At 36.6% G+C, this 14,186-nt stretch overlaps 1 protein-coding gene across 1 annotated transcript in view; it reads left to right on the plus strand.

Annotated features, from left to right (window-relative positions):
• The window catches only part of LOC127628837 (arginine-glutamic acid dipeptide repeats protein-like), a 231,245-nt gene extending 226,273 nt beyond the window's left edge, over positions 1 to 4,972 (plus strand). The window contains 3 exon segments of the mRNA XM_052105758.1: positions 176 to 316; positions 411 to 591; positions 4,405 to 4,972. Of these exon segments, the coding sequence (XP_051961718.1) occupies positions 176 to 316; positions 411 to 591; positions 4,405 to 4,438 (356 nt within the window). The 3' untranslated portion in view covers positions 4,439 to 4,972.
• Positions 4,973 to 14,186: the final 9,214 nt, after the last annotated feature.

Consider the following 14,186-nt stretch of genomic DNA (forward strand, 5'->3'; position numbering starts at 1 on the left):
ACAAATAATGTATATTTATGTAAAAATATAAATATTTGTCTTTAAGCTTGATGTTAATTTTGAATGTCAATGCTATCAGTAATTATGTGGGTTTCTTTTTAATATTGACTGTGTACCATTACAAAAACCTACTGACACGGAGAAGGTGGTGGTGAATGTCTTGTGTGTCCCCCAGGTTCTGGGGCACATCCGCTTGTAGACCCATTGGCTGGTGGACCACACCTAGCCCGGTTCCCCTACCCACCTGGAGCCATCCCCAATCCCCTGCTCGGACAGCCCCCACATGAACACGAGATGCTCCGGCACCCTGTATTCGGTAAGCTTTCAACATTTACATGAACAGATATTAATATATATTACAATTGTTTAGGCTCTAACAGATTAATCTTCTTGTGTTGTGTGTGTTGTAGGTGCTCCATATCCCAGAGATCTGCCAGGGGGGCTTCCACCACCCATGTCAGCAGCACACCAGCTGCAGGCCATGCATGCACAGTCTGCAGAGTTACAGAGATTGGCCATGGAGCAACAGTGGCTACATGGTCACCATCACATGCATGGGGGCCCTCTGCCAGGACAGGAAGACTATTACAGGTCAGCACACAAAACATTGCAGTAGTCTGATGAGGAGTTTGAGTAATTGCCTATGTTTACCATGGCTTTGACCAGAGCTCCTACGGCTATGGAAATTGGGTTTACCAGGTCTGGAAAAGTCATGGAAGTTAGTCAAATCTTAAAAATCACGAAAAAATTATGGAAACATCAGTAGTACTTTTTAATAAGGATATATACGCTCACCTAAAGGATTATTAGGAACACCATACTAATACTGTGTTTGACCCCCTTTCGCCTTCAGAACTGCCTTAATTCTACGTGGCATTGATTCAACAAGGTGCTGAAAGCATTCTTTAGAAATGTTGGCCCATATTGATAGGATAGCATCTTGCAGTTGATGGAGATTTGTGGGATGCACATTAGGGTTGGGCGATGTCCCTAAATTGGCAGTTGATGATGTTGACATATAATTTCATATCATTTTCCAAAATTATATGAAAAATTATAATTTCGTTATTTTACTAACCCAACTAATGACTCGTCGGCGCTTTATCAGTAGGTTGCACGACACGTGAAGCATTTTTTTTTTTTAGCTTTCACTTAAGAAGAGTTGTGCACACTATTTATTTTAATATATCTCTTTACATAAATACTATTTTCCACTTAAAAACTATAATTTCGTTATTTTACTCACTGATGAGCAAAAGGTCGAGGCAGAAATGACCATGTACCTGCAGGAAATGGCCATTGATGGGGAAGAGGACCCGCTGACTTGGTGGAAAACGAACGACAAAAGGTTTCCGTTCATGGCAAGATTAGCACGGAAATATCTGTGCATATGTGCTACCAGTACTCCATCAGAGCGGGTCTTCAGCACAGCGGGTAGTGTAGTTACTCCAATCCGCAGCTTATTAAAACCAGATAAAGTGAATATGTTGGTATTTCTGGCCAGAAACATCGAAATTTAAACATGGTCTATGGTGAAAGATATTAGAATTCTTTACGCATTTTTCGCCATCCGTTGCGGAGCTATTCGATTTTGCATATAATTTTTTAAACGTTCATTTGTGTAGTTCAGCCTGTGCTGAAGTTAATTGTGCTGCTAATTATAAGTGAAATGTTAATGCCGAGTTTCGGTCTGAGTGTTGTTCCCGTTTTCTTGTTTTATTTGTTGTTCTTCTATGTTTTAATAAATGTGTGTTATTCATATTCACCTTGTTTCTTTCATTTGATTTGACATTATGGATTTATGGCCAAGGAAATTTTTCTTTAAAAGTATTAACCAGACAAAAGTTATTTGACGTTCGCTGGTCTGGGTTTATCTTAAACTGCCGCTTCAGTGTATACAAGAGCTATGTGACAATGAGCAAGATTTTCTGAGACACTACAACTACTAATAATTAATTAATAAAGGCTATTTTCTTATAGCCCACAACATAAAATATTTTAATCTAAATGTACAGTGACATGTAAAAAAAATGACAAGAAGCTAACAATGTCAAGATCAATATTTGTGTAGCCTGCCTGACACGGTATTTTCACAGACTAACACGTCATGTCTCTGGCATATACTACAGTATTTAAAATAGCATATATGCATTAGTTATATTCTCAATTTAATTTACAGAGCAATCCCTGCAAAGTTTTTAGGTTAACTATAGAAGAGACTAGGATTAGTGAGTCACACTAGCAAGACTCGCAAAAGGGGGCGTGGCATCACGATGGTGGCTCTACATCGTGATGTTGGTCAGCCATCACCGTCCATCGGCACAACCCTAATGCACATCCAGGGCACGAAGCTCCCGTTCCACCACATCCCAAAGATGCTCTATTGGTTTGAGATCTGGTGACTGTGGGGGCCATTTTAGTACAGTGAACTCATTGTCATGTTCAAGAAACCAATTTGAAATGATTCGAGCTTTGTGACATGGTGCATTGTGCTGCTGGAAGTAGCCATCAGAGGATGGGTACATAGTGGCCATAAAGGGATGGACATGGTCAGAAACAATGCTCAGGTAGGCCGTGGCATTTAAACGATGCCCAATTGGCACTAAGGGGCCTAAAGTGTGCCAAGAAAACATCCCCCACACCATTACACCACCAGCCTGCACAGTGGTAACAAGGCATGATGGATCCATGTTCTCATTCTTTTTACACCAAATTCTGATTCTACCATCTGAATGTCTCAACAGAAATCGAGACTCATCAGACCAGGCAACATGTTTCCAGTCTTCAACTGTCCAATTTTGGTGAGCTCTTGCAAATTGTAGCCTCTTTTTCCTATTTGTAGTGGAGATGAGTGGTACCCGGTGGGGTCTTGTGCTGTTGTAGCCCATCCGCCTCAAGGTTGTGCATGTTGTGGCTTCACAAATGCTTTGCTGCATACCTCGGTTGTAACGAGTGGTTATTTCAGGCAAAGTTGCTCTTCTATCAGCTTGAATCAGTCGGCCCATTCTCCTCTGACCTCTAGCATCAACAAGGCATTTTCAGCCCACAGGACTGCCGCATACTGGATGTTTTTCCCTTTTCACACCATTCTTTGTAAACCCTAGAAATGGTTGTGCGTGAAAATCCCAGTAACTGAGCAGATTGTGAAATACTCAGACCGGCCCGTCTGGCACAACAACCATGCCACGCTCAAAATTGCTTAAATCACCTTTCTTTCCCATTCTGACATTCAGTTTGGAGTTCAGGAGATTGTCTTGACCAGGACCACACCCCTAAATGCATTGAAGCAACTGCCATGTGATTGGTTGATTAGATAATTGCATTAATGAGAAATTGAACAGGTGTTCCTAATAATCCTTTAGGTGAGTGTATTTGTTAGTATTAGGTATCATGAACTAACAATGAACAATATCTTTTTTTACAGTATTAATCTTTGTAAATGTTAGTTGATAAAAATACAATTGTTCATGTTAGTTCATTGTGCATTAATATTAACATATACAACTTTTAATTTTACAAATGTGTTGGTGTATGTTGAAATAAACATTTACCAAGATTAATAAATGCTTTAAACGTTTTGTTGATTGTTAGTTCATGTTAACAAATAGAACCTTATTTTAAAGTGTTACCCTTAATGAATATACATTTTTGTAGTTATGCTCTTCTCCAAAATATTTCATTGGCTATATATTCAGGATGCAAACTACTCACCTTTCACCTAAGTCACATTTTATTAAGCTAATTTGCCTAAATTGTTTAGTAAAATTTTATACATTTTCCGTATTATAATAGCTTAAAAATGTTACTAGAAGCTTAAACGCTTAAAAAAAAATATTCAACCCCAATTCCGGAAAAGTTGGGACAGTATGAAAAATACTTATAAAAACAAAAAGGAGTGATTTGTAAATTATATTCACCATTTGCTATATTGAAAGCACTACAACTACTTGTATGATGTTTTACCTTGTGAATAAATTAGTTAGTAATTAGGAAATTTCTGTAGTGAATATACATTTTTCTAGTTTTTCTCAGATCTAAAAAATTTAATTGGCAAAATATTGTTCTTTTGTTGAGATTGTGTACATAAAACTTGCACGCAAGCCATAGTGTTTGATTTGAAAGTTAATCTTTCTTTTGAGTCATTTTTAAATGGAATTCATTGAAATGGTTCCCAATCTGTCTAAACAATTCATTATCAAATCGACCTGAATTAAAAATCTTTTTTTATATTTTTTATTTGTATCCATTAATCACAAATGCTTAGAAAAGTCATGGGAATGTCATGGAGATTTGTTGGTCAGGGTGGGAACCCTTTTAAAGTAACTTTTCTAGAATGTATCTCTTTGAATTTCCATTGAGGTACCTGGTTTATAATACTGTATCTCTTCTCTGATTCTACTCCAGTCGGTTGAAGAAAGAGAGTGACAAGCAGCTGTGAGAAGCCAGGAGCTCCCAGAGATCAGCAGGACACAGGAGAGCATAGCAGAAGAGTCACACACAGGAACTTGCGTGTCCTTGGAACATTTTATGTTTGACAAACTGACAAGGATAGTCTGAGGAACCTTTTTTTCTGTTGTCAGCTGTTGTGAACTATAATGAACTTATCTTTTTTAAGACATTGACTTTTCTTTGGGGTTATACAGTATATCGTTCAAGTAGTGACAGCGTCCTCAAGACTGATTGTGACTTTCCTGCATGAACTCCTCTGAGAAGCTTTCCTGACGTTTTTGTAGGTGCTAGAATACCAGATACTTTGTCACTGTGCTAATTGGGGGAAAAAGGAACAGAACAGTCAGGCCATTATATCTGAAAAGTGCTATCTAAATTCAATGTTTATTTTAATACATTGTAGGAGGTTTTCGTAATGTTAAGAAAAGCTGCAGCATGGCTTTTTTCAGTCTGTAAATAGTATATATATATATATATATATATATATATATATATATATATATATATATACACACGCATATAATTACTACTATTATTATTATTATTATTAGGTGTGGATTCCTAACCAAGTTGTTAGGCCTCTGATATAATAATTTCCGAAGTGTCATCCCTTGTTTCAGAGGGGAAGGAGATGGCACTGTTAGAGCAGATAACCATGTCCGATGGTTCGGTCCATTAAGTGGGGTTGCTGGGAGAATGGGAACGAATTTTAATCCAAACACCTCTAAAGGTCAATGCTCCGATCAAGAATTTTTAATTTGTCATGTTTGTTTGATTTCTCATATATTTACAGTATGTATCACAAACCTTCATGACATCAAGACCATATTTTTCTTCAGAAGATTGATTTTTAAAACACTTGAAGGGGAGGTGCAGTTCCTCGTGCATACTGGGCCATGTAGCCCCGACCATTTAGAAAGCAAAATATTGCACTGAATAACCTCAAATTTTTATGTTGTTAATTGGCTTTTTATATGGTAGTGAAATGTATGTAAGTGCATTTTGAAAGCCTGTATTTGTTAGTTCTGATTTCTGTGTACCAAAGTGAAATGCATTCAGTTTTGCAAGAGTTGAAAAATATCTTGGCTAGATCCTTAGTTGTAGTACTTACAGAAACTTGCAAAACTGATTGTACTGTTTTGTAATGGAACAATATGAGAACTTGTTGCACATTTCTCAATTGTTTTTACATCTAGTTTTACACATTGTCAAAGGGTGTTGGACAAGATAGCAATGCCCCCCCTCACCTACTTTGTGTCCAATTTCCTATGAGCTACTTTAACAGTTTTCAGATCTACTGTACAGATTCATGGAACCATTCTCACTGTGAAACCTGGGGGAAATGGTGGCAGAGTGATGTCAAGTTTGGATTTGAGTCTGTGTACCTGTGTGTGCATTTGTTCACATTAGTGATAACCATGTTTTTCCAGTTGAGCTGTCTGCATTCCTGACACTGCATTACCTGTGATGCATGAAGCCTCTTTAGTTTCTTTCCATAATGATGAAGGCTGTTTGATAGCAATCATTGACTGTTACATGCAGTATTCTTTCATATATTTCAGAATATTCTTTATTTCAATTTACAGACGTTTAACGTTCATTTTACCTCTGGCGAGATTCTCTGTTGCTGGAAATTGGGCTTTTTGGGTCTGACAGTTTTAAGTACAGTAATAGTATTTTAATGTTTGTTTTTTTATCAGGTTTTTAAAAAGCCGTTCTGCATCCTTCAAGAAAATCCATGGGACCTTAAACATTTTAACAGTGTAAGCCCAAAATAGAAATTGGACTGTCATCTATATTTTTGTCTATGTATACAGCATTTTATCATATATGTCCCTCATTTGTGTCTTAAACCTTTGATGTTGAGTGTTGTCAATGGTTTAGCTTCTTGTTTCAAAGCGGCAATAGCAGAATGTACATTCTGACTGCTAAGATTTATATATACTGGTATCCTGAAGCTTATTGTATATATTAGTAGTCATCATGGGATGACACAGTGTAAACAAAAAGTAGAGATAATTAAGGCAAATTGTGAGTCCTGTGTTCTCCACATTTAAGTATTTTGTATTTTTTTTTTTATTTGTGGACTTAAAATAAAACTAAGTTACACCACATGGAAACTTTTATTTCTAGTTAATATCACTTTTTGTTATGACATGGTAAATGTTCATGCTGACTAAAATACTAGTTTGAGTGTTTTTCTTTAGTTCAGTTTTCTCCTGAACTAAAGTGTCTTGACTTGATTTACCCTTATAAATGCAGATTTAAAAGAGTGCATCTGTGCACAATAAAATTAGTGTATTGCGACGACCATATCAATACTAGCATGTACTGTACATTGCGCTCAAGTAATACTGTTGTCTATAATCCTACAAGCATAAATCCTTGTAAATGTACTCAGAGTGAATTCTCAAAATAGGACCCCAAGGAACAATAAATGGCACAAAAATGTCCTAATTTTAATTCCTAAATCTTAATTTTTGGGAATCTAACTATTCAGAACAATATGGTGATTCTCATATTCTACTTAACTGATGAACTCTCATAGCAAATCACTCAAAAGTCAGTAATTGGCTGGATTTAATATTTTCTATGTTTTTCACTCACTAAAAATGTTTTCTCTCCCAATTTGTGATGCCTGTAATTCATTTATTGTGCTCATAATGCAGGGCTTGCCGTATTTATCTTACCCTGAAATTAAAGAATGACATGACATCAATAAGTGATTGGTAGTTAACTTTGCAGGTGCAGATTTCAAAATATTTATTTATACAAACAAGCCATCTTCACGCTGCAAAGGTGGCACAGAAGCTGCATCTGAAGTGGCATAGTTGTATTTACTATTTAATGCTGCTTAGATGTGGCTGAAATGCATTAAAACAGCAGTTACAAATGCAGAAATAATACTAGAAGATGAATTTTTTAAAATATAAAATTATAAAGAAGATAGAAATATGAATGAGAATATGATGTTCTTTTAAATATGAAACTAAACTAATATGCAGTATACTCTCATGACAACAAGTTTAAGGCAGCTTTGATGCTGCATTTCATTTACACAGAACCAAAGCAGTATCAGAACTACCTTAGGGCTGAGGTGGGTCAGAGCAAGCTTAATTTAGTCTGGCTTTTGCGTCTTAACAGAATTTTGTGCATGTAAAGATGCCTTAGATAGTGGTGGACAAAATACACAAATCCTGTAGTTCAGTACTCCAGTAAACGTATAAATACTCCTTATAAATTTCCATGAGTAAAAGTACATACTTTTGAATGTACCTTTAGTATTAAAAGTTAATTTATTGTAAAAGTTGTTTTGTTTTTTTTGTGGATTCTGATTTTTAGAGGTGCACTCAAGCAATATGCAGTCATTAGCTATGACCTATATATGACTCATTTACAGTATACAACAATAAAAGTCATTCAGGTATGCCTCAGGATTTTAATCAAATACATTGGTTAAAACCAAGCTCTACTACAGTGTGTTGATAAAAACTATGTAGTTTGAGGTTGTGAACATGTCTTCTGTACATTTACTCTAAGCTGCAGTCATCTATAGGCTACTTACTTCAATCAGTTAAATACTCCATATACTTGAGCTCTGATATTACTTACGGTTCTTAGCTCTTTTAATGTCAGATGACGCCAACAGACCAATTCAGTGAGTTCCTAACCTAAGACCTGCAGCAACCATGTCAATCAAATGCGTTGTTAGCTATCGCTGTGATAAAATCAATTTTGCGACCTGACAACTATTTCATTGAAAATAATCATCTCAAAACAGTGAATCATTTCATTACAAATTGTTGCATGACAAATCATTTTCATCATTTCTTTAAAATAAGAATTTTTAAAGTAAAAAGTTAGATGCAATGCTTTGGAAAGTGGATTAAAAGTAAAGGTTTCACAACTATTGTATATCACCGTGTGTTTGCATATTACATGTCACTTGCTATTTATTTTCACATATTGCAGTGAATAAACACTTAAAAACTTTCTGTGATACAGTGCACTTAAAGGTCTTAGAGCACACTATTAAAATCAGTCAGTGCGATTGCTATTTGTTCTGTATCTGTCCAGATAGCTTTAGGTGTAAGCCAATTCTACTGCATGTGTAAACTTGGAAATGATTCCTCTCCAAAGAGGCCATCTTGAAGGAAACATACAGTAATGATCTTTGCTATCTCTGGTTGTGTCACACGTGTGGCTGATCCTCTACGTTGAGGCGAGTGTGCAGCCAGTGAGGATTATTAGGCGGCTGTTGTTGTGCGGACGGCAGGGCTGCGCTTCCCACATAATGATATCCCACTCTCACATTCCTGTCATAGCAGATTTCTATTCCTCATATCCTCTGTGGGACTAAATTCACATTTGGCCAGCCTTGTATATTCCAAACCCATCTCTCTGTCTCTCTCACTCTCTCTCCAACCCCTCCCTTTTTTCTTGTGATTTTCTTTTTCTGTCCATGCTCTCTCTGTCTCTTTGCTGGATTACATTGTTATCCTCTGAGATATATGAAATCTCCATTTCACACTTATTCTCACTGGCAGCTGTCCAGATTCTGAAACATTTATTTTGTAATGGTGTCTGTAATAACTTAAGCCTCTTTGGGCCACCTGCAGTCTCCCAGATGTACATTATGAACGTTATGATCTTATGTGTCCTAAAAGCTTCATGATTCGTTTCATATCTGTTATATTAGGAGTTAAGCATCAGAGTAATGTTTGTATTGTTGATTGCATTATTAAATTGTTTGTGATACTTCTGTATAACTTTTAAAGCGACTTTTTAATTTTAGTGTTATACATTCCAGTACCAGTATATTAGAACTACTGTGGAGGCTAAAAGGGACACGTGTATATATATATATATATATATATATATATATATATATATATATATATATATATATATATATATATATTATATTATATTTTTTTTTTTGTTTTTTTTTTTTTTTTTGCTGCAGTAGCTTTAAGAATCCTGTGTAAATGCCATCTTTACATGTGAAATGAGTAATATCACTTTGCTGTGCTCCAATACATGCTGTGGGTTTGCTGACTGGTCCAATTTACAACTCACTGAGCACTTCATTAGGAACACTAAACTAATACAGGGTAGGGCATCTCTTTGCTCTCAAAACGGCCTCGATTCTTAGTGGCATGAATGCCACAAGATGTTGGAAACATTCCTTTTGAGATTCTGGTCCTTGTTGACAAGATTGCATCAAACAACTTCTGCAGATTTGTCAGCTGCAGATTCATGCTGCAAATCTCCCGTTCTACCGCATCCCAAAGGTTCAGTATTGGATTCAGATCCGGTGACTGGGAAGGCTCATTGTCATGGTCATGAATCCAGTTTGTGACATGGTGCATAATCATGCTGGAAATAGCCATTAGAAGATGGGTCAATTGTGGCCATGAAGGGATGCACATAGTCAGCAACATTATTAAAACAGGATGTTGCATTCAAGCGATGATTGATTGGTATTAACTGGCCCAAAGTGTGCCAAGAAAACATTCCCCACACCATTAAACCACCGCTTCCTGCCTGGACTGTTGACACAAGACTGGTTGGGTCTGTGAATTCATGCTGTTGGTGCAAAGTCCTGACCCTACAATTTGTGTACCTCAGCAGAAATCGTGTTGCATTCTGTGCATTCTGAGATGATATTCTTCTCACTACAATTGTACAAAGCGGTTATCTGAGTTAACGTAGACTTTCTGTCAGCTTGAATCAGTCTAGCCAATCTCTGTCATCAACAAGGCGTTTCCGTCCACAGATCTGCCACTCACTAGATGTTTTTTTTTTCTCTATACACTAGTGAATGTTGTGTGTGAAAATCCCAGGAGATCAGCAGTTACAGAAATACTCAAACCAGCCCATCTGGCACCAACAAACATGCCACGGTCCAAATCACTGAAATCACATTTGTTTTCCCATTCTGATGGTTGATGTGAACATTAACTGAAGCTCCTGACCCGTATTTGAATGATTTTATGCATTGCACTACTGCCACATGATTGGCTGATTAAATAATCGCATGAATAAGTAGATGTATTGGTGTTCCTAATAAAGTGCTCACACATTTTGCTCTGTCCCATCATTCATTAAAGATATATTCAGGGTTCAATACAAGTTAAGCTCAGTCAAAAGCATTTGTGGCATATGTTGATTACCACAAAAAATTATTTTGATTTGTCTCCTTTATTAAAGTGAATGGGGCAAGTTTGTAAATGTAAAAATGCTCACTATTTTAAAAGTGTAGCAACTAAACATAAACAATATGTGGAAACGTGGTTCCCGCATGATGATATTGAATACTAACCTTTTTTGTGTAATGTTATTTTCTTTTTTACAACTTCATTGCCATGATGAAATGACACAGACAATTTGAGCAACAGAATAATGAATGTAAGTGCTTTTTGAAAAAACACCTCCATTGATTGGCCACATTCACTTCCATTATGAGTGCTTCACTGTAACCTCTATTTTTGCTTTTTGTAAAGAAAAGTAGGGACGAGTTGAGAAGGTTTTTAAAAACTGTCGACTGAGCTTAAGTTGTATTGAACCTAAAATATTCCTTTAACAGCCTCTTTATATAGCCTGTTACACTGACATAGGTTCACAAAACAATCTGTGCTGAAATGCGCCTGTTATAATCATAGTGAAATTATTATTTTAATATTTTAAATCAACTTGTTAAAAATCAACCATTCTTTCCTAATATGCAAGTATATGCAGAGCTATAGGTGCTACACAGTCAACAATATGCACTGCACAAAATAATGTGTAAAACAAGACAATAAAACGCCTTGCCTAAAGCAAGATTCATTTACTTGAGAAGCTAAATAAGATTTGTGTTGAGAATTAAATGTATTTTTCTTGCCCCATTTGCAAATATCTTTTTATTTTATTTTAATGATGTACTCCCTTTTAAAACAATTTTACTCTTAAAGAAATGACTAGTAATTTTAAAACTTATGTACTGTATAAAATCATGAGCACTCACATTAGATAAAGACTCTAGACTCTAGCAACCTTATAAAAGCTGTGTTATTCTACATGGAGAGAGTCCCCTGATGGGCGCTGCCATGCAAGAATCACATGACCAAACGAATACAACTCACTTAATCTCAGTAACCACTCTGTTATTGGACACTTTCACTCTGATTAAATTATTACTTGCTGACTGTGAGTAGTGAATTTCTACAATGACATCAGAAATGGAAAACTATTGGATAGGAATTATGCTGCATCCACATCACTAGGTGTTAGTGTAAGTCCAAGATGTCAAACAATGACTGAGTGCACCTTTAAACAAAAAACATCTATGCATTTTTGTTAGAATTATACTTAAAACCAGAAAAAAACTATCTGGGAAAAAGTCATGATATAACAAGTACATTTGTTATAATGTTGTTTTATTTTTGTATGGAAAACAATCTAAGATTTTCTTAGCAATGTGACACTTTTAGTGTTTTTCCACTTCAAGTTTTGGCTGTGAGTTCTTAATGAAAGATTAATTCTACTAAAATCCTGTTTGAATTATTGCTATAGTTATTTTTAGTGTGAGAAAGAAAGTAATTATTTACCTCCAAGAGGTCTAACTGCTCTTTGGTGGGATTAACATACTGAGATGCACAGTGACACAGCTTGAATATAAATACACAAGCTTTACATGTTCATCATGCCACTGATGAAAGTATACTTCGATGTTAAAGTCATACTGTTACAATGTTGGCCTGTGGTTGCCCAGAGGGCTTCAGGTGAAACCACATGGAGCAAATAGGTGTTCTCTGGGGCCATTGAAACAGGGAGCACCCTGACCTTGTGTTTAATGAGCGTCCTGTGATAGATCGCCGTGCCAATGCGCTCACTCGCCTCTCTGTGGAGCTGTCCGATTTCCCAGACACAGATAGATTGTTCTTTGTTTTTCTTCACACCTCCACAGTGCAATTAATCTTCTGCGAGTCCATCTTCATGCCTGACTCCGGCATAGCAGACACCTCATGGGGCGGTAGATGATAAACTCACACGCCATGGGTAAATGCACCACGACCAACTGAAACATCACAAAGAAGATGTGTAAATGCATAGCTCCACTCGCCTCTTACCTTGTATTCTGAAAACTTAAATAAACCCTGTGCATTATTTACCTTTGCACAGTTTGGTAAGATTAGTTTTGATTTTAAAAGTTTTTGTTTTTTTGTTTTCCAAAAATGAACTCAGTGTTGATCTTTTGGATTGTCTATAACATGTTTTGCTTTATTAGTTGCCATTTATATGTGGAACTTCAGTACTTTCACTAGTTTTGAATGGCCATCAATGGAGAAAGAGTCCTCTTTTGCCTTCATAATGGAGAAGTTATAGGCTAAATGAACTGTTAACCAGCCAAACCTTGACCTTTTTATGATTAACATTTTTATTGATTCATATATTAAACAAAGAAAAGCTTAACATATACCCATAAGGCACTGCCTTGCATTTCTAGAAGCAGACTTGAAATTTTTATGAATCCTAGCCCACAATCCCTCCACCAATACCAAGTTTATATCTTTCTTGATTATGAAGAGATGAAGTTGAAGCCCCAACCCCCAGACTCTGAATTAGCAGGGAGTAATACACTGATGCCTCATGACCTTTTCCAAAAACAGTAATCACCACCCCCAGAGACAACATTTAAATAAATGTCCGAATTAAACACTGGACACTTTTGTTCAAATGCAAGATAACAGGGTGTGACTTCTCAGATTAGTTTGATAGAAAGGATTTGCAATGGCAAAATAGGGGCAAAAACATCCTGTTCAATACAAAACTAGGGCTCTTTCAGGTGGAAGCGAACAATGAGCCAAATGTCTGAGACTGAATGCATAATAATAAAACTAAATCTTTGGTAGGCCTTGCCTAGGCAACTTACTGAAATGTAATCTGGGATGTTTACCATTCCAAATGAAGGACTTCACTATGCTATCAAATTGCTTGAAATAAGAGAGGGGGACAGATAGTTACTTTTTGGAATACAATTAATTTGAATTACATTAACCTTCCCAATCATAGATAAATGTATTGAAGCCCACCTGCCCACATCGAAAACCTTTTTATTAAGGGGTCAAAATTAACTCAGAAATAATTTGTCTAAATCAGACAAATTGCTTGGAATAAAAATGCCCAAATACTTAATGCCTTGTTTGGGCCACTGGAAGGCACCTGGCTGAAAAGCCATTACCAGAGAGTATGCTGTCAGAGCCAAAGCTTCGGATAATAATTCTGTGGAGGCAAGGCTTAGATCTAGTAGGTTTGGAGACGAAAAATTCAAATATCATCAAAGTAAAGCAAAAGCTTATGCGCCATACCTCCCGCCACCACCCCAGGAAAATCATCTTCCCTTCTTATCGCAGCTGCTAATGGTCCCAGGGGAGGACAGAACAATAATGGGGAAAGAGGGCAACCCTGCCGGGTGTCCCTATCCAGAGTAAAATAATCTGAAATGAATCTCTTAATTTCACCCTTCTCCCTCAGCGGTCTCCAGATAATCGTTCTGTTTCTCAACATCCGCCACTCTTGTAACTTACTCTTTTGTCTCCATGGCAGTGATCAATCGACGTATTACTGCAAGATCCTCAAGTCAGCAATTACCTTCATCAGCATTGCCAACATTTTCAACTGTTGACTCTTAATCTCTTTCAACTAACTGGACAAATTGAGTCTCAGGCTTTCAGCCTGCAGCTCAGTTGCTT

The sequence above is a fragment of the Xyrauchen texanus genome, chromosome 35 (assembly GCF_025860055.1).
Source record: "Xyrauchen texanus isolate HMW12.3.18 chromosome 35, RBS_HiC_50CHRs, whole genome shotgun sequence".
Taxonomy (NCBI): Eukaryota; Metazoa; Chordata; class Actinopteri; order Cypriniformes; family Catostomidae; genus Xyrauchen; species Xyrauchen texanus.